The sequence below is a fragment of the Ceratosolen solmsi genome, unplaced genomic scaffold (genome assembly GCF_000503995.2).
Source record: "Ceratosolen solmsi marchali unplaced genomic scaffold, CerSol_1.0 scaffold6, whole genome shotgun sequence".
Taxonomy (NCBI): Eukaryota; Metazoa; Arthropoda; class Insecta; order Hymenoptera; family Agaonidae; genus Ceratosolen; species Ceratosolen solmsi.
The window spans coordinates 2,327,161-2,347,863 of NW_011948414.1; the positions used below are offsets into that span (position 1 = coordinate 2,327,161).

At 28.6% G+C, this 20,703-nt stretch overlaps 1 protein-coding gene across 1 annotated transcript in view; it reads right to left on the reverse strand.

The window, feature by feature from the left end:
- The window catches only part of LOC105368353 (protein stoned-B), a 23,800-nt gene extending 4,380 nt beyond the window's left edge, over window positions 1-19,420 (reverse strand). Inside the window, exons 1-10 of the mRNA XM_011507357.1 lie at window positions 19,276-19,420; window positions 5,902-8,595; window positions 4,812-5,742; window positions 4,301-4,565; window positions 3,861-4,048; window positions 3,154-3,322; window positions 2,612-2,816; window positions 1,963-2,460; window positions 228-462; window positions 1-139 (exon numbers count right to left, since the gene is read on the reverse strand). The exon at window positions 1-139 is cut by the window's left edge and continues 39 nt beyond it. Of these exons, the coding sequence (XP_011505659.1) occupies window positions 1-139; window positions 228-462; window positions 1,963-2,460; window positions 2,612-2,816; window positions 3,154-3,322; window positions 3,861-4,048; window positions 4,301-4,565; window positions 4,812-5,742; window positions 5,902-8,565 (5,294 nt within the window). The 5' untranslated portion in view covers window positions 8,566-8,595; window positions 19,276-19,420. The remainder of the gene's footprint in view (window positions 140-227; window positions 463-1,962; window positions 2,461-2,611; window positions 2,817-3,153; window positions 3,323-3,860; window positions 4,049-4,300; window positions 4,566-4,811; window positions 5,743-5,901; window positions 8,596-19,275) is intronic.
- Between the last annotated feature and the right edge of the window lie 1,283 nt (window positions 19,421-20,703).

Below are 20,703 nucleotides of genomic sequence, written 5' to 3' on the forward strand. Positions count from 1 at the left end.
TGCTGAATGCAGGCGTGAAACTCAACGTTCTCTAAGCGAATCCATTCTTCTGTCGCCACTGGAATAATGTCGTGCCTGCTAACAACTTCTTTTCCTTGTCTCCAAATGTCATTAATACCTAACTCGACGTCAGGCATACCTGAAATATATTATTTAAACATTACTTTCTACGCTTTCATGAATTTTATATACTCAAATCGAATAAAGTAATAGGACATTCGTTTTACCAGATAGAAAGCCAAGGAAAAAAAGACGCACACGTGCTATCTGTTTCTCAATATGACCTTCGGCGTTTTGCTCAACGTACAACTCGTCGACGACGCTAATCTGTACCTCCTCCACTTTGTATTGGAGGGCTCGATCGCGATGAACTTGTAGCCTGAACAGAGCTTCTTCAAATACCACTGAGAACGCCTTCATATCCTCGTAATTTTGTGAGCCCAGTTTAAGCAATTGCGAGATCTACGAAATGACGAAAATAGGAACGTGGTTTGTTGAGATTTTCAAGGTCATGAAAAGTTAGCTATACGGAGGAGGAACTGATAGAAAAATACACTTTGCAAACACTATGACCCTAACGTTAATATGCTAGTCATTCGTATTACGGGGGATTCTTCTTTAGTAGAATTAGAAAATTTTTTCCCTTGAAAGTTTCGATTATTATAAGAATCCTAATTTACCGATACTATTTTTAAAACAATATTAACAATATAATCATGAAGAACTTAATGAATATTTGTATTATTGTTTTCACACTTTATTATTCTGAACGTGAAAGTAATGTTAAGACTGAATTTCTGATAGCTCTAGAATTTCCCTTATAAAGTCGAATGAATATCGATTAATTAATATTAATTATATTTTTAATATTAAATAAGGTCATAGTTTAGAACTTGAAATAACATCGAATTTTATTTGAATGGTTATCATTTAATATTTGCTTAAAACTTCATTAAACACGACATCATTTTTTTTTTACTCATCTTGCACTTGCAGTGATCATTATTTATTATATCGATCAATTAAATTGAGATTTATTCAACATCTTATATGAAATGAAATTCACTTATTTGTAAAATGCATAAAATAATTTATTTCCTAGTTTTAAAATTTGCTAACTATTTATACAACAAAAGAAATATACAGACTATAAAATAATCATTTATGATTTGAGCTGATAATTAAATATTTCTTAATATTTAATTTACCATGAACTCTAAACTATTTTAATAATAGTACGAACATTTTTCAATATTTTAAGTGCAATTTTTTAATATATATCACTGAAATTTTTAACTTACAAAAATATAAATTATATATTATACTTTTATGCAACAGTGTATTATATTGTGCATAATGAATGAATCGAATAATGCATAAATATAACAACGAAGATGCTGTTATAAAATATTAAATTATAAAATATTAAATAAACTGATAAAAAAAAAAAAAAAAAAAAATAAACATTTAAAAACACATAAAATAAAACTATTCGAACACTATTAAAATGCATAAATAATTTCTTTATGCTGTACAATGTCAAGAAATAATGTAAATACATTTATAGTTATTATAGTTTCGCTTTACTACCAATTTTCAGATAAAACTTATCTCTCATTATTGCAAATAATCGGCAAAAATCTCCATCACATAATTAAAATAATATAATTGTATTTATTATGATATTTAGGGACAATTGAATACTACGTTCTAATGTACTTTTCAATAAATGCACGATGCTGTGTGCAAATAACGCTATTACAAGAAATAATAAAATTGAGGGAAAATATTTAAGGTACGATTGTAAGTTTTTGTAAATAATAATGAAGCATAGTCTTTCAAAAATCAATTGATGTGTACTCAAATAAACAATAATCAAATTATGATATTGGACGGGTAAGCACCAAATATCATGCACCATCCTTTAAATTATTTAAAAGCCATATATTATGATTGAATTACCTGGGGCGCGTGTTCGACAGGCATTCCAAGCTTCTTAACGTCGCTGCCAAACTCCTTAACACCTTGTAGATCACCTTGGATTGCGTAAGCCGCAAACTGACTGAGCTTGTTCGTGATCCTTTCAGCTTTAGTGACTTGACCAGGTCTGAGACCCGGACGTTCTTTGTAAAATATGTATTGCACTTTGACGGTGAATATTTTACCGTACTGATCGAATTGCTGAGCCGCGATTTCAGAGACCGAATAGCACGGTAGCAGCGGCAATTCTTGATAAGGGTCCTTATCTCCTTTATTATTGAAAAGCTGCAATACGGGTAAGCTGTCGGCCTGGTTAACAATTTTCAAGAAAACTTTTTTCCAGAAACGTTGACCTGTGATTTTCTTCTTAACTGGTTGGCGCAATTGCATCTCCCATCCATCACCGATATACGTGGTGCGCGGAAATTCCTCTAGAGGCTGACTTATATCCTCATCGAATAATGGCGTCGGTGGTGTTTCCTTTTAACAAATTCATTGTATTCTAGAAGCATTTACTTATTTGATAAATCGTTACTGAAACTTTACTCTTTCAAATTAACCATAAACATTGGAGTAAAAAAAATTACGAGTTGCATAAAAGAAGAAGAAGAAGAAGAAGAAAAAGACTAACTTGAGAATCCGTTCTCGTCATTTCCGATGGTAAAGCAGCCTCTGTGGATAAGACTGCCTCCTGGGCAAAACCGCCAGACTTATCGAAAGGATTGAAACGTGGCGAAGTCTCCGCGTACGCTGTGTTGAGAGGACTTCTCGGTGGTGGGGCAAGAACTGGAACCGGACCGCCTTCCCCAAAGTTTACATGTTCTCCACTTTTTGGCCTACAAATGTATAAATTTTTATTGAAATATTAATTTAATATTAGTACTACTAGTTTATAATATCCTATAAAAAAAGTAAAGTGGAAAAAATATCTATTTGTAAATATTTGCAAATACTGCATAATCGTGTATTACGTATAATTTATATGAGGAATTTTGTGGGTGTGTGATTTATTGTAGCGTAACTTTATAAAAACAACGCTCGACTTTTGAGAAAATATTCGGGAATTGGGGGTGGCCGGGCTGGGGGAGGGGCAATAAGCCATGTACTTTTAATATCGTCATTAAAATTGTCCGTATAAGCATGTCGGTCACTTTTGAGTAGTAAACTTTTTACTTTATCGTCACGCTGAAATCTGGACCCTCGTCCGAGTCAGCGGAGCCTCGTCTCCTTGACGGAACATCAGGTGGTGGTGCGACCATACTGAGAAACGAGTCGAAGCCATCGGCCTCTTCGAATCCAGTGGCCGGTTCTGAACCCGCGACAGCCGTTGAATCTCCCCAAACTGAAATGAACATTTGATGAAATAATATTAATGTACGAAGACGTTGAAGCTTTTATGTTTAATTTAACGTAAAATAATGTATGAAAAGGATGATAAAGCAGCTGACAAACACTAATTAATCTTTTAATACATGAAAATCAAATAAAATTATACTCGTACATTTTTCTTAATATATTCAACGAATAATTTCATATTTTTAAGTCTTGGTATAAGAAACGAGGATAATTTTATTCACCGTTTTATTTACGAAATTTTTTATAATATCATGAAATATCTATATATTTTGTTTGTTTTTTTGTTTTTTGTTTTTTGTTTTTTGTTTTTTGTTTTTTGTTTTTTGTTTTTTGTTTTTTCTTCTTAATTGAAATGAGTCAAAAGTTATATGCATGCGTAATTGTATAAATATACGACAATAAATACACATGTTTTATCTGCATTTTTATTTAATTAACATTTCAATATTAAATTATACTAACATTATGGCATTATTCTATATTAAAATTTTAAATAATATGAAATACGAGAAAGAATAACTTGCCATCGCTGCTAGTATCCATAGCGGTTTGCCCGCTTCCGGCTCCACTAGCAAATGGATCGTAAAAAGGAGTGGCCGTCGAATCTAATTCGGCAGCTTTATCAAACTTGGATGCAAATGCATCGAAGGCGTCGTCAGTTTCTTGAGGCACCCGAGTAGTCGTTACAATACTATTTCCCGTTTCATCGGCTCTGCATAAAATGATATTTATTTTTAGTTTGCTAACGTAAGAATAAACTAATTTAGGAAGCGAGCTCTGATATCTTTACGCTTTCATTAAAATAAGAGAACTGTAATATTATTGACAAATTAGAAATCAAATGTAACCAATTAAGTAATATGAACCATTTAATCTTTCATTATTTGTCTAATTTGATTAATTTCATTGAGTATGCAATATTTTTATAATATAAGAATTCACATAAAGAATAGGCAAGGGAAACCTGTAATTGTTGGTGTGAAACTCATTCGTGGCCATCGAACTCGCAATTGTATAATCAGAGTCGGGACGCGTTTTTTCCAAATTAAAGTCCCCTAAAAGATCCGCAAAAGTCCCATTAGTAGCTGCAGTAACTGGCGTAGTTTGCATCGTTGGTGCGAATGCTGACGCGTTACCAAACAAATCGGAAGATACTTGAGCCTCCGATTGCTGGAGATCCGTAGCTGCTGGATGTATTCCTTCAATTACCGATGCGGACACTTGCTGGCCTATAAATTCAATTTAAACGTAAAATGAATAAAATAATAATAATAATAATAATAATAATAATAATAATAATAAGATAAAACGTAATATTCCAATACAATAAACGAATGATTAATCTTTATCAATAATATCAATTTTTTAATGTTCATTTTCTTAAAGCTAAGAAATCTCTTTATTTTATACAGATTAAAATATAAAATATATATATATATATATATATATATATATATATATATATATACACTTACTAATATCAGATAAGTCCGCAGTTACCGATGGCCTCTTCGTTTGGATAAGATCTGCTTCAAATGACTGCACTATCTCTTGCTGACCAACATCGGAGAACGGATGATCCGACAACGTCGATGCCATCAGCGGTGCACCAGCGACTGTAGTCGTGTCCGTCGCCGTCGACATGACTGTTTCCGTACCGAAAGATTCGGTATCATCCACCGTCTGTTGCGTCAACGGCGCATCGAACAGACCTAACATGTCCTGTGCATTATTAATAGCTGGTACTTGATCATCGCTCTTAGCAGAGTCGTGAATTAGATCAGGTACGCTGCTATCGACATCGATGAAGTCGGCTAAGCTGTGCTCCGGCGTGGGTGACGGTGAATGCATTAACGTTGGACTTGGTGTTCTAGTAGCTTGCAATCGATCTAGCATTTGATTTGAGGTTTCGTCCATGGCGCCGGTGACCGATAAAATCAGATCCTTTGTATTTCTGGGTGGTGGTGGTGGACCCGGTCTTGGTGGCGGTGGCGGCCTCGCAGGTCTAGTTGGCGATGTCGTTGCCGCGGAAGGCTGAGCAGTAATTGGTGCTAGATTAGTTTGTGCCATTGTAGGGGCTGTTACTACGGGTTCAACATCGAAGAGATTTGAGGATGTTGCTGGGCTTGGTACCGATGCAACCTCGGGATTAACAAAGACACTAGTTTCTGGCTCAGGAACGGTGGCTTCAATACCAAATGAGGCAAAAGGATTCGTCGAATCCGACGACGGCTGGTAGGTTTGATCTGCAGCAAAACTGAAGAATGGATTTGCCTCAGCCCCGGATGGTATGGATGTTTCACTTGATACGGCATCTCCGAAGTCTTGTAGAAATGGATTCGATGCTTGAGCGACTTTGCTATCCACATCCGTCGGATAATCATCCATTAAAAATGGATTTCCCCCCTTCGAATCCATTTTTTTTTTGTTTTTTTGTTTTGTTTTTGTTGTTTTGTTTTATACAAGTTCCTTTACTTAAATTAGTGTGTTTACAAAACACACTAATAATAAAGATATTATGTATTGAGAAGCAAAAATATTGTCACTCACTAATAAAAATATCTATTTGTTCATAAGTTCAGATTCAAGAAGCCTTAATTCAGTTTTGCCAGGATCAATATTAGCGAAACTGGTATCAAATGGATCAGTGTCTTCTGCAACGAAATTAGTATCCTGTATTGGGGTTAAAATTTTATCACTAGGCACCTCTGCAGTATCCAAACAAAGAATGTCTTTTTCGTTTTTTTCAGCTGCTCTTGGATCAAAATCTGGATCTTCTTCTATAACTACTTTTTTATTTGCTAATTCAATCACAGGATGTGGCCGGATAGGCACTGGATCTGGTATTTGACTCAATTCGTTTTCTAGTAATTTAAGTTCAGCTTTACCAGGTAAAATATTTGTCGCGTGTGAAGTATCGAATGGATCCTTGTAAGAGAGCTCAACTTCTTCTTCGATTGTATTAGGCTTAACGTTTGGAGCGAGTGGCGCTGCACTTACGTCAACATCAGTATCAAGAATACTGTCTTGCCTTTTCTCAAGTGCTTTTCTTTTATTGATCAGCGATTCAATGACTTCTGAACTTTTTATAATATTTGATCTTCCAGCAACAGATTCACTCTGTTGTTGATCCTTAATAGTTTGCTCTAATCTGGGATCAAAATTATGATTGCTTACGCTATAAAAAGCACTATTCACTTGTTCGTCTCGAAGAAGCTCAGATTCAATAAGTTTAAGTTCGGTTTTTCCAGGTGCGGTATTAGCCACGAAACTTGTATCAAACGGATCAACGTCTGATTCGTCTAATTGCTCTTCGGATTGAAGAGACTCGTCCAAGGATTTTTGTGAATAATATGGCGTCAATGGTTTATTAGGTAAAGATTTTTCTTCCTCGCTCCAAGCAAGAAGATCTGGCTTTTTAGATGATGCTGGAATATCAAAAGCAACGATCTTGGAAGCTATGTCAAATGTTGTATCTGTATCGGAAACTTTTCTTTTCTCATGTACGTCTGTTTCAAACTCTATCTCCTTTGGTTTTACCTCTGAATTAACTTTATTTGAAATAGTTGGTGGTCTTGGAGGCCTTTTTTTCTGTGGCAATGGTGCCTCTTCTTTTCTGGGATCGAAATCGTCGTCTTCTAGTGAATCCGGTTTCTTTTTGTTATCACCGAGAAGTTCCTTTTCCAAAACTTTTAACTCTGTCTTACAAGGGGGTAAGTCTTGAATATTTGACGTATCAAAAGGATCGACGTAAGATATCTCCTCAACAGGTTCGATAGGTTTATCAATTAATTGATTTAAATCTGTGAACGATCCACCTAATAAATCTTTCTTTGCAATGTTAACAGTACCTAGCCCATGTGCCTTTAAAAGGCCAGTTTCGTAATCACGATGTAATCCACTAGGATCTGTCAATGATATCGAAACTTCGGATATCGGAAAATCTTCTAATTCTTTTTCAATAAATTTTAATTCTGTTTTACCAGGCAAGATGTTGTCGGCTATAGTCGTATCGAATGGATCCTTCTCGTTGGCAAAAGTAGCAACTTCAAAGCTAACTTCAATAATTTCTTCTTGGAAATCAACCTTATTCGATTCCTTTTCGGCGAATGGATCCTCAGTTTCTTCTATAACGGCTGGCTCTGCTGGTGTATGCAAGTCAAATTCTTCTTCGTCTAAAACTGGAATTTCATCAAGCACAGTCTTGTCCTTTAATAATTCAAATTCAGAAATATCCAAAGGCTTATTTTCATCGTGTTCTTCCTCGTCATTTACTGGTGTTACCGGTCTCGGCAGGCCTGGTGGAAGCTTAGTCAAATCGATAGGAATATCAGGAAGGTCGTTATCATCATCCAGCAAAGTCTTCTCTACCTCGATAGACTCGCTAATTACTTGATCTGAATTATCAGAAGTAACGGGGACATTGCCATCAAAATCACCCAATAGATCCTGATTCTTTGGTCTCGGTCTATTTCTCCCAACTTTACAGGTACTTACGTAATCAACTCTACCTGAAAGTACCTCAACGGCATTGCCCAAACTAACGAGCTTCTTGCCAGATTTATCTACAGTTTTCAGAACTTTGTCTGCATTAGTAGTATCGAATGGATCATCTCCAAGTTGTTCCTCTGTTGGACTATCTGGAATGTAAGCTAATTGTACGTCAATATTTTGAAGTACTTCAACATATGTAGTGTCAAAAATGTCCTCTTCGACTGAATCTTCGTGTTCTTCTTCGTCATCTGAAACGTCGACAAAACCGTCTTCATTTACGACAAACGATTTCCCTTTCTTATTGTCCTTTTCATCATCACAATTTTCCTCGATCGGGTTACCGTCTTTATCAAATCCCACGTAACGTTTGGCTAATTCTCGTTTTTTAGCTTGTACTTCGGGATCTTCCTTGGGATCTGGCTTAGATTCCGGAGCCTTACGTTGAAAAAATGAAGTTGACTTGATTCGATCTAAATCATTCTGAGTTTTTTTCAGGACAGAATCGATACCAGATGTAAGGGCTTGAAATTTCTTCCATTCATCATTACCAGTTCCTGCAGCTTTTGCAGCTTGTTCATTACTAATTTCACTTCTGTCCGCTAAATTCTGTTGGGCCTCTGCCCGCTCACGTCTGTAACGCTCGAGCTCCTCAGGATTAAACTCCTCGTCGTCTTCGCCTTTCTTACCCTTCTTCTGCTTTTTTTTCTTCTTGAGACCCTTGGCTAGCTTGTGCATCCTCTAAAAGCTACAATAGTGCGAAGGCCTCTGAAACGAGAAAAACAAATTTACATATATCATTTGATAAATATTTTCTATTTAAATTATATCGATACACAAAAATAAACTTATGTTGAATCTAACCAAGAATACATTAGTTAGACAAAAATGATTAAAATTAATTTTTTTAACTTGATGCCATAATTTATGTTTAAAAAGTATCAAGATTTCACAACTCTGATTAAAACTTAAAAAATATAAATTCATAATTAAAATTGGAGGATTTGATATTTTTTAATTAATACAAAACTTAAATTAACGGTAACTTTAAATAAAGAAATGTAACAAATACAATTCATTTATCACAAAACGTTGACATTGCACGTAAAGAAAATTAAATGAAGATAAATAAGAGATAAGACATAAATCGTAAAAATATTTTACCATTGATTATATAACTGATATTAGGATAATTTTTTAGAAATAAAATGCAAATTAAGTACGTACGCAACTTATATTATTAACTTGAATACATAATCATAGATAATTAAACGGCATTCAATTATTTAAAACTACCATCGAATAATAATTTCAATACAATCAGATCAATTAGTTAGATTAAATTATGATTATTTCCGTGTGACGATTTAAATGGAATATCTTATACTATTGGTAGTTATTATCAGACTTACTCGGGTTTTTGAATTTTGCGGTGGCTTTCTACTTTTATTTTACTACTGCTCTAAGATCCTAAAGGAATAATACTGTGTTAGCACAATATTTTTATGTGAGCATGCATAGGAGACAATTTTCAACAGACTTAAAAGATAATCTTACAATTTATTAAATAAATTTATGAAAAATTTAATGGAATAAATCTTTAAGTAAAAATAATATATAAAATAACATTTCTTTTACCCCATATTTTAAATACTTTTTTCATTTCTATTCAGATATGTCTAATTAAAAGTAATTAGAAATCGTTTTTAATTTGGAATTTAATATTAGATATAATGTATGGCAAATATTATATTAAAGAAAACATGTCATTATTTTGATTCATCGAATGAACGAATACAATTTACTGATAAAATAAATATTTCAAATTAATTGAGTTGTAAAAATATGCATTTGACGTTAAATCAATTACGGTTATAACTATTGTATAATTAAATGAGTGCACTTAAGTATATAACCTATTAAATTTATTTACCTTTAAATTTATATCATTATTTATACAAAATTTGTTTATTTTTAAAATATGCCCATATATCCTTATAAACATTACTTATTTATAATAAAATTATTTGAATAAAAATTTAAAACTCAAGCAAAAGAAAAGACAGGAAGCGTATGAAAATATATGTACATAAATATATGATTAATAAAATATTAGTTAGAAATAGGAATCTATATTTGATATTTATAAACAAGTCCAGGTACATGCACAAAATAAAAGCTATTTTATTCAAAGTTGATATCTTATTTTAATAGTGCAATAATTATTAACATATATAAATTTTATTAAGAATAAAACTAAAATTGAAATATTTTATTTAAAATGAGTATGAAAATGTAGTAAAAATTTTATATAAGTGAACTAATATTTGGTAAAAATAATAAAATGATGTTTATTAAACAATATATATATATATATATATATATATATATATATATGCAATCATTTTAATTTGAATGTTAATATAAATAATTTTAATTTTAGAAAAGATAAACTATGTTATCATTTATAATCCAAATGTATTATAAGCTTATCCAAATAGTTCATCTAGATATAATTAAAAATAATTTATAAAATAATTTTAATTTGCCATTAAAAAAATTCACCTTTTTACAAAAGAGACCATCTTCAATGCTCTAGGGCCTTATTCTCGTCTATAAAATAAAAATATAAAATGTAGATTGAAATAAGTAAGGAGCTTATCAATTGTATAATACTTATGAAAACTTATAATCCATTAGATAATGTTATAAATTAAAAAAAGAAAAAATTTAATTTAAATTTAAATTTAATTATTTATTTATCCCCAATGTATTTCTGAAATTATAATTCTGAAATAATAAGAATTAGTTAAAATTCTCAGAATAGATGCAAGCTAAAATTTTCTAAACAATATAAATTTTATAAATAAATTATAACTATCAAATTAAAAGTATGATTATAATCAATATTCATTGTACAATTTATTAAATAAATTAATTTATTATCTTAAAAATAATGTATTACCATTTAATAGCTTAACTAATTATTCTTTCAAATTTCATAATACAGATACATAGCAGATAAATATTAAAAGTTAATAATTAAATCGTAACGTAAAATATCCGATACAATAACATTAAAATATAACTTTAAAAATTCATACATATAAGGTTTAGCTAAATTATTAATACAATTTTAATATTCATTTTATTACATAAATTAATATGATTGTAAGATTTATATAAATCGAGATAACAGATGATTATCTCTTTAGCGTTAATTTTGTCGTTGAAAAAATTACGTTCGCAAATACAAATTAATAGGCACAAATAAAGGTACACCTATACACGATAAAACATATAAGTAAAATCACATGTGCACAAAAAGTATACAAATAAAAAAAATGTATATAAATTTTGAACGAAAATAAAATAAAAATCAAAGGAAGATCCATAAGAGCAAATAAAATCATTATATAATATTATTAATGTTGAGCTTCTGATTAAACACCTTCCGACAATCTAATTAAGCAAGAATTTATTTATTTTTTCGTGCATATATATACCCATGCAATTTTACTTATTTATAAGACAAAAAATAAAATTTTAGGACTCTAAATTGTTTAAAAAGTTACTTTAAAAAGTAAATAGTCTAACTCTATGACAACTACAATTTCATTACATGAAAAAGATAGCGTTTTAATTATTTTAATTAACCTATGTTACGTATCTTAAGCTCCTATGCTAAATAAATATTAGTGTAATTATTATTGGAAAATTCTATTCTCAAATAAAAACTTTACTTTCATCACACAATAATCAAAGTAGCATTAATTAAACAAAATAATTTTGTTAAAGCTTAGAAAAAAATTCCGATAAGTAAAAGAAATAATATATATGTATATATATATATATATATATATATGTTTTGTATATAGATATTTAATAATTAAATTATTAAATGAGAATTTAAAAATTTTTAAAATAATTGTAGTATTCCAACTATATATTTAATTATCTATTATGATTCAAGTAAGAATTTTTGATGCGAATTATTTGTAAATCAACAATACAATCTAGTATTGCAAAATTATATATTTATTTAAATATCTTATAAATTAATCTATTTCACCTAGAGATTAAATTAAAAAAAGATCAAAAGAAAATTTCACTTTAATAAATTAGAAACTTAAACCACGTTGTGATTATATAACGCTATCTTTATTATAATCAATATAGCTCTCCTAAATAGTTCGAATTACTACACTTAATAAAAGTAAAAGTTTTAGCGCTTTTCAATAAATCACATTTTATGTAAAGAAAAAAAAAAGTGACGATGAAAAAAATTATACAAAGTTATGTTGAATTTTATAAATCTAAACTCACTATCCACATACAGTAATTATACAATATCTATATACAGTAATTATTATAGAAAATTGAAAGAATTTGTCCTACTTTTTCTTATAAATGTAAAATGTTTATTAAGATCACTGTGTAATTGATAAACATAAAACTAATAGTTCGAGCATAGCAACAATATTATATAGAAATTATAAATGATTTTTATTTAATCAATTCAACATTATCATATTAATTAAATATTTATCATTGAATGTCATATTAAATAAGCGTTATTAAATTTAATTATTTTTTTATCATAAATAACAAAATAAAAGAATTTGAATATTATATTTGTAATATTAGCGACTACAATAAATTCCTATAATGTGTTATGCATATCAATGCATTATGCCATTAATGGTATTATAATTGAAAACTAAAATTATACCGAATTGAAAATTATTTTAATACTAATGAATTGGACATGAAAGTTTAATAATAGAATATATAAATTAAGCTTGTAGAATTTTAATATACCTTTATCCAAAATAAAATTATTAAATCATTTTTATACAAAAGAATTTTTTTTTAAGTGAAAAGAAAAACGTACTTTTTGAATTTTCTATCAGCTTCTATAAATCTATTGGTATTAAATACGCAGTCTTAACACATCTGTCGTGCTAATCAAACGGCTTTGAAATTAGTTAATTCAATACACAACTACAACTTCGGCTTTAGTAAAATTAGGATTGTTCAGAGTTTTTTATATATAGTATCTGTAATAATGTCTTAGTGAGGGATCGATCATCGCATGAGTCGTTGCACTTGTCCCTTAAAACACAGTAAACCATAATCCAGCGCAAAGTTAATCAAAGCGTAAGGAAATCAAAGACTAATCTCCTATATACACGTTGATTAAACCTGACCTAAATCGCACTCGTCAGTTCTATTTATTTGCTTCCCCCGCATTTCACTATGTGCACATTACTCTCGGGATGCCGAAGAATCCATTTATCCAAAAAAAAAAAAAAAAAAAAAAAAAAAAAAAAACAGAACGTACGATGAATATTGACAATATGAAGCTCCTCCTATTATAGGTCTTTTCACTGTATAGGCAACAGAATTTGTGATTTACAATAGAGAACGAGACTACTCACACACAATTGGAAAAACACAATTAGTACGTCGAAATAATAAAATTAGCTTATTAACACGCACAAGGAATCCTCGAAAATATGTATCTCTTCATTAAGCCATACAGCTACTTTCCTAGGGGACGCCCAGCCTGAGACTCGTGTACATGGCCACGCTGCTTCGAACTTATCGATTAGGCGGCGAGGGTCGCTTCCCTTATAGAACCAACCGGGTGGCCACTATGATATTTTGTCCGAACGCCAACACCGAACCCTACCATTCGCACTTTGTTATGTCGATTTCCCAACCTATACAATAATTATTCTTCGTCACGACACGAGCCTCATTTACAAGAAGATAATGTCACTTTCGTTGCGAATTGCTCTCTAAAATATGTAGATTTATGATTGAATTAATTTGCATTTTTTAATAATTATATTTATCATGAAAGTGCGTGCATATATATTATGATAAAATAATTTCCATAATAAAAAATTGTATTAATAATCTAAAAATGCAATTAAAATTCGCATCTTATGCAGTGATACTCACATTTACATTGTAACAATTCTTATGAAATAATTTTGATGACAATAAATGAATATTTTGTAAACGATCGCTTGTCAATTAGATTGATTTAATTTTTTAATTTCATTTAATTCTTTAAACATGTACACTCAAATGCTCCTTTATTATCTCATATGTTTTAAGATTTTCGATAGTAATTATTCTATTGTCTAAAGATTTATATATTTATATTCAACAATATATATTAACAATATAAAGTAAGCATATGTAACAATTGAATGTAATTACAGCCAGATTCAACAAGTCATCAATTTGTTTATGCTATAAATACTTTTATGTTTATTATAAATACTAAAAGAAGATCATCAAGAAAAACAGTTTAAATTATTTCAAAAACTAAGCAATATATTGTATATAAAAATATATTGTATCTTTAAAATAAATATAAAATGTATAAATAAAATATATTGTAATAATAATCAAGCATTGATATATAAATCTATAAATTCAATGTAATGAGTAATAATCAATTAGAGAATTGATGGAACTTGCATTTAATAAAAAAATTTGTAACACAACACCGTCATTACACATTTTTAATAAATTAATTACTTCGATTATGTAATTATTCATATCGAATGTTTGTAATTATTAATAAGTTCTTAAATAACTTCTTTTCTTAACAAACTATTCGAAAGAGTATTTCAGTACAACAAATAAAGTTTTGAAGTAAGAAGTTAATATAGCACAAGCAAATACTCCAAACTTTTAACATTTCTAAGTGGCGTTTACCTAAAAATATTCCGCGATACAAAGTACGACAAAGCAAAACAGGAAATCGGTAAAGTGATTGGCGCTCACATATTTTTAGAAGTGCGTAACCGATCGAGCATGTGTATAAGACAGTTACAAGAACTTGTAAAACACCCTCCACATTCTTGATGTAATAAAAATTGTTCTTTCACGCTTCAAAATTTTAAATATTATTAAAATATTAAAATATTAATCATTCATTAGCTATTTGGCATTTTCATAGTTTTATTTTTATCTTGGATAATTATTGGAGAATCGAATAAATTTGCCTGCGCGAATTCGACTATGGGTTTTGATGAGAATTTGACGAATGATTTTTTTTTTCTTTTTTTTGTAAAGCGATGTGAGTAGGTGATTAATAAATATCAATATAGTTTAGATAATTAGGGATTTATTTTCTGTTAAATTTTTATTTGGATAAAAAAAAAATTAATAGATTCTTTTGTACTCATAATTAAATCGATTTAATATAAATTATATCCCATTCAATATTTATTCGTTATAAGAATAACTTGTTCAAATGTACGAGTTATTAATAGTTTAAAAATTATTAGTAAACATTCAATTTCAAATGTTTTATTCTAAAAATAGCATTTTAATGATATATTTTATATCGATTGTATTCCAATTCTGGCACGTATCTACATGTTATGATTTTAATTATCTTATTTTTAACTTCTTTTCCTTCACTACATTTTTATTAGTTAATTTCTAATTTTTAAATTGATAATCCTAATTTAAAAAACAGAATATATTGCAACGTTAACATTAATCCAATAACTTTTAATGCATATAATTAATATTATTAAAACATAAAAACAATAAACATATAATAAATTATCATAGTAAACATTCAGTAATTTTTAAAATGCTAAATCGCTCACAATTATTCCTAGTAAAATTTTTGAAATTATAATACACTTTACAACATTACACAATCATTATTATCGAAATGAAATTACTAATATTTATAATGAATTGAATGTATTTTTAAGTTTATTCTGTGCTTGAATATAGGTCGTCTATGCTTCATTAGCAATATCAATATTATAACTCTTTAATATTCATTAATCTGAAACCTGAGCTGATCAGGGAACTTCAAACGCATCTTGAAAAACAAATACAATCATATACAACAAATAAAATCATGAATAAAAATACAGTTTCACAATTCAAGATATAAGAATTGAAAAAAAGAGTTGAATGCAGCACGAAGTAGATAGAAAAATCAATGAATTGCCAGAATCAAGAGAGTAGGTGGGACACGAATACGTTTGTAAAGGAAAGTGCGGAAGTTTGCCTGAAAAAAAGCTGTTTTCCACGATCGATCGCTATTTCGCGTCAGCTCTTACTCAAGTAAGAAGGGTGACACTCGCCCTTGCATTCTCGGTTTCATACTTCCTGCAGGGTATGCGTACACGCACGATCATGGAACATCGTTGCACGTATATAACGCGGAGCTTCCTGGATATACTGAGTAAAAATTTTGATGACTCAAATAATTTAAAGCTAAAATATTTTAGTATTATAGGCATTAATATACCTTTATATATTTAAATTACCATTTATGATAATTTTGTACTGATATTAGACGTAAAATTGAACGCTATTATTAGTAACTTTAAGATGACAATAATCCAAACAAATTTGTATTAATCCAAAAAAATTTTTTTTATAATAAACAATGTTTATTATATAAAGAAATATATATTTATTACGTAAGGTATATACTTCTCGTACGTATTCTCGAATTGATATTTTAATTTTTTCATAATTATATTTGAATTTCATAATTATTAAAATACATCTATTACAAAAATTCTTTCGGAAGAAAATATTCACACGCGCCTATATATATTCAACACGTAAATCCCAAAATTCAATTAAAGGGAAAAATTATGTTTTAAATTATTTATTTCAAAATATAATTAAAGTTTACTGAAGTGAATATAATATTTCATTTTTAGTAATATTAAATTAGAATAAATTTCATTTTAACATATTTAAAAATAATTTCAATTATAAATATAATTGATTATAATGATAATCATTTACATGAAAGTTTAAAGTCCAAAATGAATGGGAAGAAATACATATAGTAAATTCAATTTAAGATGTTACTGTAAATTTGAAATATAAACTTTAAGTATTTTAATTTTATTTCATATATATAATTATGAAAATTTCAGTATTTCAAATTATTTTAAATTTTATTGTATTTCAAACATATAAATATATTTTACAAATACGAAAAAAATATTTATTGAATATTTAATAATAATTGTATTGTAAATTCATTCGATAATATATTTTTATGCATTAATATAAAACATTAATTATACTTCGATTAATATAATAGTTACAATTTTTATTAAATTCTATAAAAATATGTAGGAAATAATAAAACAATGTCTATGAAAGAACCCTTTCAAGTTATTTAAATTAAAATAAAATATAATAAGAATAAATATGCAACTACAAGAGCTAAAACAAACAATATAAAGAAATTCTTTCATTTAATAAATAATAATTTAAGACTCATAATACATTAATACTATAAATATAAAATGGAACTTGGTATTGATGAAATATTATTTGCCAATGAATATATATTATGAAATCTATTATATTTAAATATTATTTATATTTTATCGCTAAAAATATTACAATATATTTCTCTGCTAAGTAAGTAATACATAAAAGAAAATTTTACTTAACTTTATAAAATATTAAACTTTATAAATAATCAATATTACGTATATGATTATTATTATACTAATATTTGCTTAATCATTAATTCCAAATCAATATACAGTTTTGTATATCAAAACATTTTATATAGAAATCAATAAATGATATAGAAATATAATTTGTTCAATATAATGTACTTGTTTAATTACAGAAAGATGATATTTTCAACCAACCTTCATACAATTATTAACATATTAATATATATTAAAGCAATAGTAGCAATTTTTTTTAATTATTAACTACTTATATTAACATAAAAAATTATTAATATATTTTTTAGTTACTTATATTAAATAAAATTGAATTATTCATTTCAATGCAAATAATGTATGGTTGAACAGCATTATTTAAATAATATAAATATTGTTTTGCTTCTTTGTTTTTTCATATGCTATCATAGTATTAAAAATATCTTGATATTTTTCTTGAATGAAAAGTGAAAACTATCTATGCAACTTATTAATGTATTATTAGTATTTATAAATGTATTTATTAAAAATATATTCGATAAAATTCAAAATTTATAAGTATGAAATGCAATAACGAAACAAAATGCGTCTAAAAATATTTTTATTTCAATGCGTAGTAGTTTTGATGGTTTATCCATGGTCGTTATGATATAAGAGATTACGTTCGTACAAATGATTAAATCATATAAAAATTAAAAATTTTATGAATGAAAATGTAATAAAAAAAAAGAATTTCCTCTATAAAATAATCTATAATTTTAATGTTTAATTAGATTTAATTGGTATTTTAGCTCAAGCATTGAAAAAATTATATAGGATTTTTAATTGAATCGATAAATATTTAATAATAACTGATAATATTTTTTTGATATTCTGCTTCAAATCAATATTAGTCGCGTATCTATTATTAAGTAATTTACATATTACAAATAAAATTTATCTCTAAAAATTACATTCACAATTTAAATTCATTTTATGAATTAAGAATATAACGAAAAAGAAGTTGAGACGTACGTACCTTAGGTATATTGTATTTAAAACATTCTTGTTAGTACATGAATAATACGAATCTTATTGTAGTCAAAATTAGCGACGGCTAAAAATAAACTTTTATATTTAAAAATACGAGAAAAAATTTTCTGAGAAAAATGTAATATATTCCCTTATCTTTTACAATAAATTAATTTTTATTGATTTCAAATTTTACTTTTGCTGCTTCGACGCAAATTCTAGAAGTGTTATATTTAAATTATCTATATCTAATTAATATATTCATTAGTTTAAAGAAATCAATTTCTAAATGGCATTTAAAGGGCAGCTGGTTTATAAAAATTTGCAAAAAATAAAAGTCGAAATTAGGGATGATATACAGTAAGTATTTCATCAAGCGTTGCATTGAGAGGGATTTTAGAATTTGAAATTTAATTAAAAGCCTTGAATTTTCACTTTCAAAGCAAAAGTATGTATATATAATTCAAGCAGTACATTTGGTAAAACTTTATTTAAGTATCAAACCAAATATAAAGGTTGGTTTCGTGAGATTCGACGTCAAAATTAGTATTTCTTACGAAAAGCTCGGAATCATCGATCGCCTTAAGAAAACGTCATAATTGAGGAAGAAAGACCAATCATTAGAGCAGCTTCTTTACATCAGAAGGAGACAATATAAATGTAGCGATTCACTTTCTCTCTCTCTCTCTCTCTCTCTCTCTCTCTCTCTCTCTCTCTCTCTCTCTATGTCTGTCTACAGAACTTGCTGCATTCCCGAGATTCTGATAGCGCTGCGAAAACGCCCGTGGTATCATCGATTATACTCACAACTTTGAATGAAAGAATCTCCGTTGCAGAGAATCGAACATATTATGACCGCACTTCTTGGACCAAAGCATAGCACGCGAAAATGAGATAGAGTAATAGAAATAGGGGGTGGACGAGAGATAGATACGTGATAGCAGTGCAAGTTACTTACGATTTTCGACCCATCAGCCGCACCGATCCTCGGGGCATTTTCTTCGCGTCATGGTCCGCGCTGCTCCTCGCCAATGCTCCACCCGGGTGTAAAGCTCCTTGGGACACGCGCGCGCGATCCACTAGGGGAGAGACAAGTGTATGTATGTGTGTCCCACCGGAGCGACAAACTCGACGACGGGGCCGCCCGTGCGCTATTTCCAGCATCGATCGTCCCCGAGGCTTATAAGAGAGCGCAAGAGAAAGAGAGAGAGAGAGAGAGAGAGAAAGAGAGAGAGAAAGAGAGAGAGAGAGAGAGAAAGAGAGAGAAGAAAAGAGCGTCTGAAGCGCATGTGCAAGAGGTGGTAGGCGTCGCGGCGCCGGCGCCGCAAATTCACCCCAACACGAGATAGGGCAATATGGGTTTTATGCGGGATAATTGACTTCCAAACGCGCTTATCACGGGTAGTAAATTTAGGCTGGCCTTGAGAACGAGAAGTAAATGCGATAGAAACAACCTGGAGGACGCCCTGTCTAGGCACATCATTGCATCTTAAAGGACACAGACACATTATGTTAAATTATACCGATGGTTTTTACTATTAGAATTTTTTCTTTCATGTTTTTATCCATATAGCATGTGGCTGTGTATTTTATAAACAATAAATCTTATCAGATTTATAGAAAATTTCGCGAACATAATAATAATAATAATAATAATAATAATAATAATAATAATAATAATAATAATAATAATAATAATAATAATAATAATAATAATAAAAGTAAAGTCTTTCATAATTATGAATTCAATGTCCATTTGTTAAGGAAATTTTTTCTCGTACACAATAACTTATTTTTCGGTACATTCATAATTAATAACAATTTTAAATGATTTTGGAAAAAGTTATATAAATTTCTTATTAATACCTAAAATTAAATTCTACTTTTTGTTCGTAGTAATAATGTTATTCTTCTTTTTATATTTTACATTGAATATTTATTATTTTTTAATTCAATAGTTATAGTAAAATTATCAATATAATTATCATATCAATATCAATAATATTGATATATAATATCAACTATCAATATAATTGCAAGTTTTTCTTTTTACGTACTTGTAATGATACTAAAAACCAAAAATTATCTTGGTAATACCAAATTTTATAAATTATTTTCAATGGAATACGTATAAATAACTTAATATACATAAAATGAAGGTAATTTAAAGAATCTCGTATTCAAAATTAATGAAAATCTATTGATTTCATACATTTTTATTAATCAAATTTAAGAATTTGTTCATTTTTTATTTTGTTAATTTGAAATTATATTTTTATGTATTTATTAAAAAAAAATTTATAATTATATTGAATATTAATTAAATCTTATTATGATTAATTACTGGAGCTCAATTTAATAAATTGAAATATTGGAACAAAAAAAT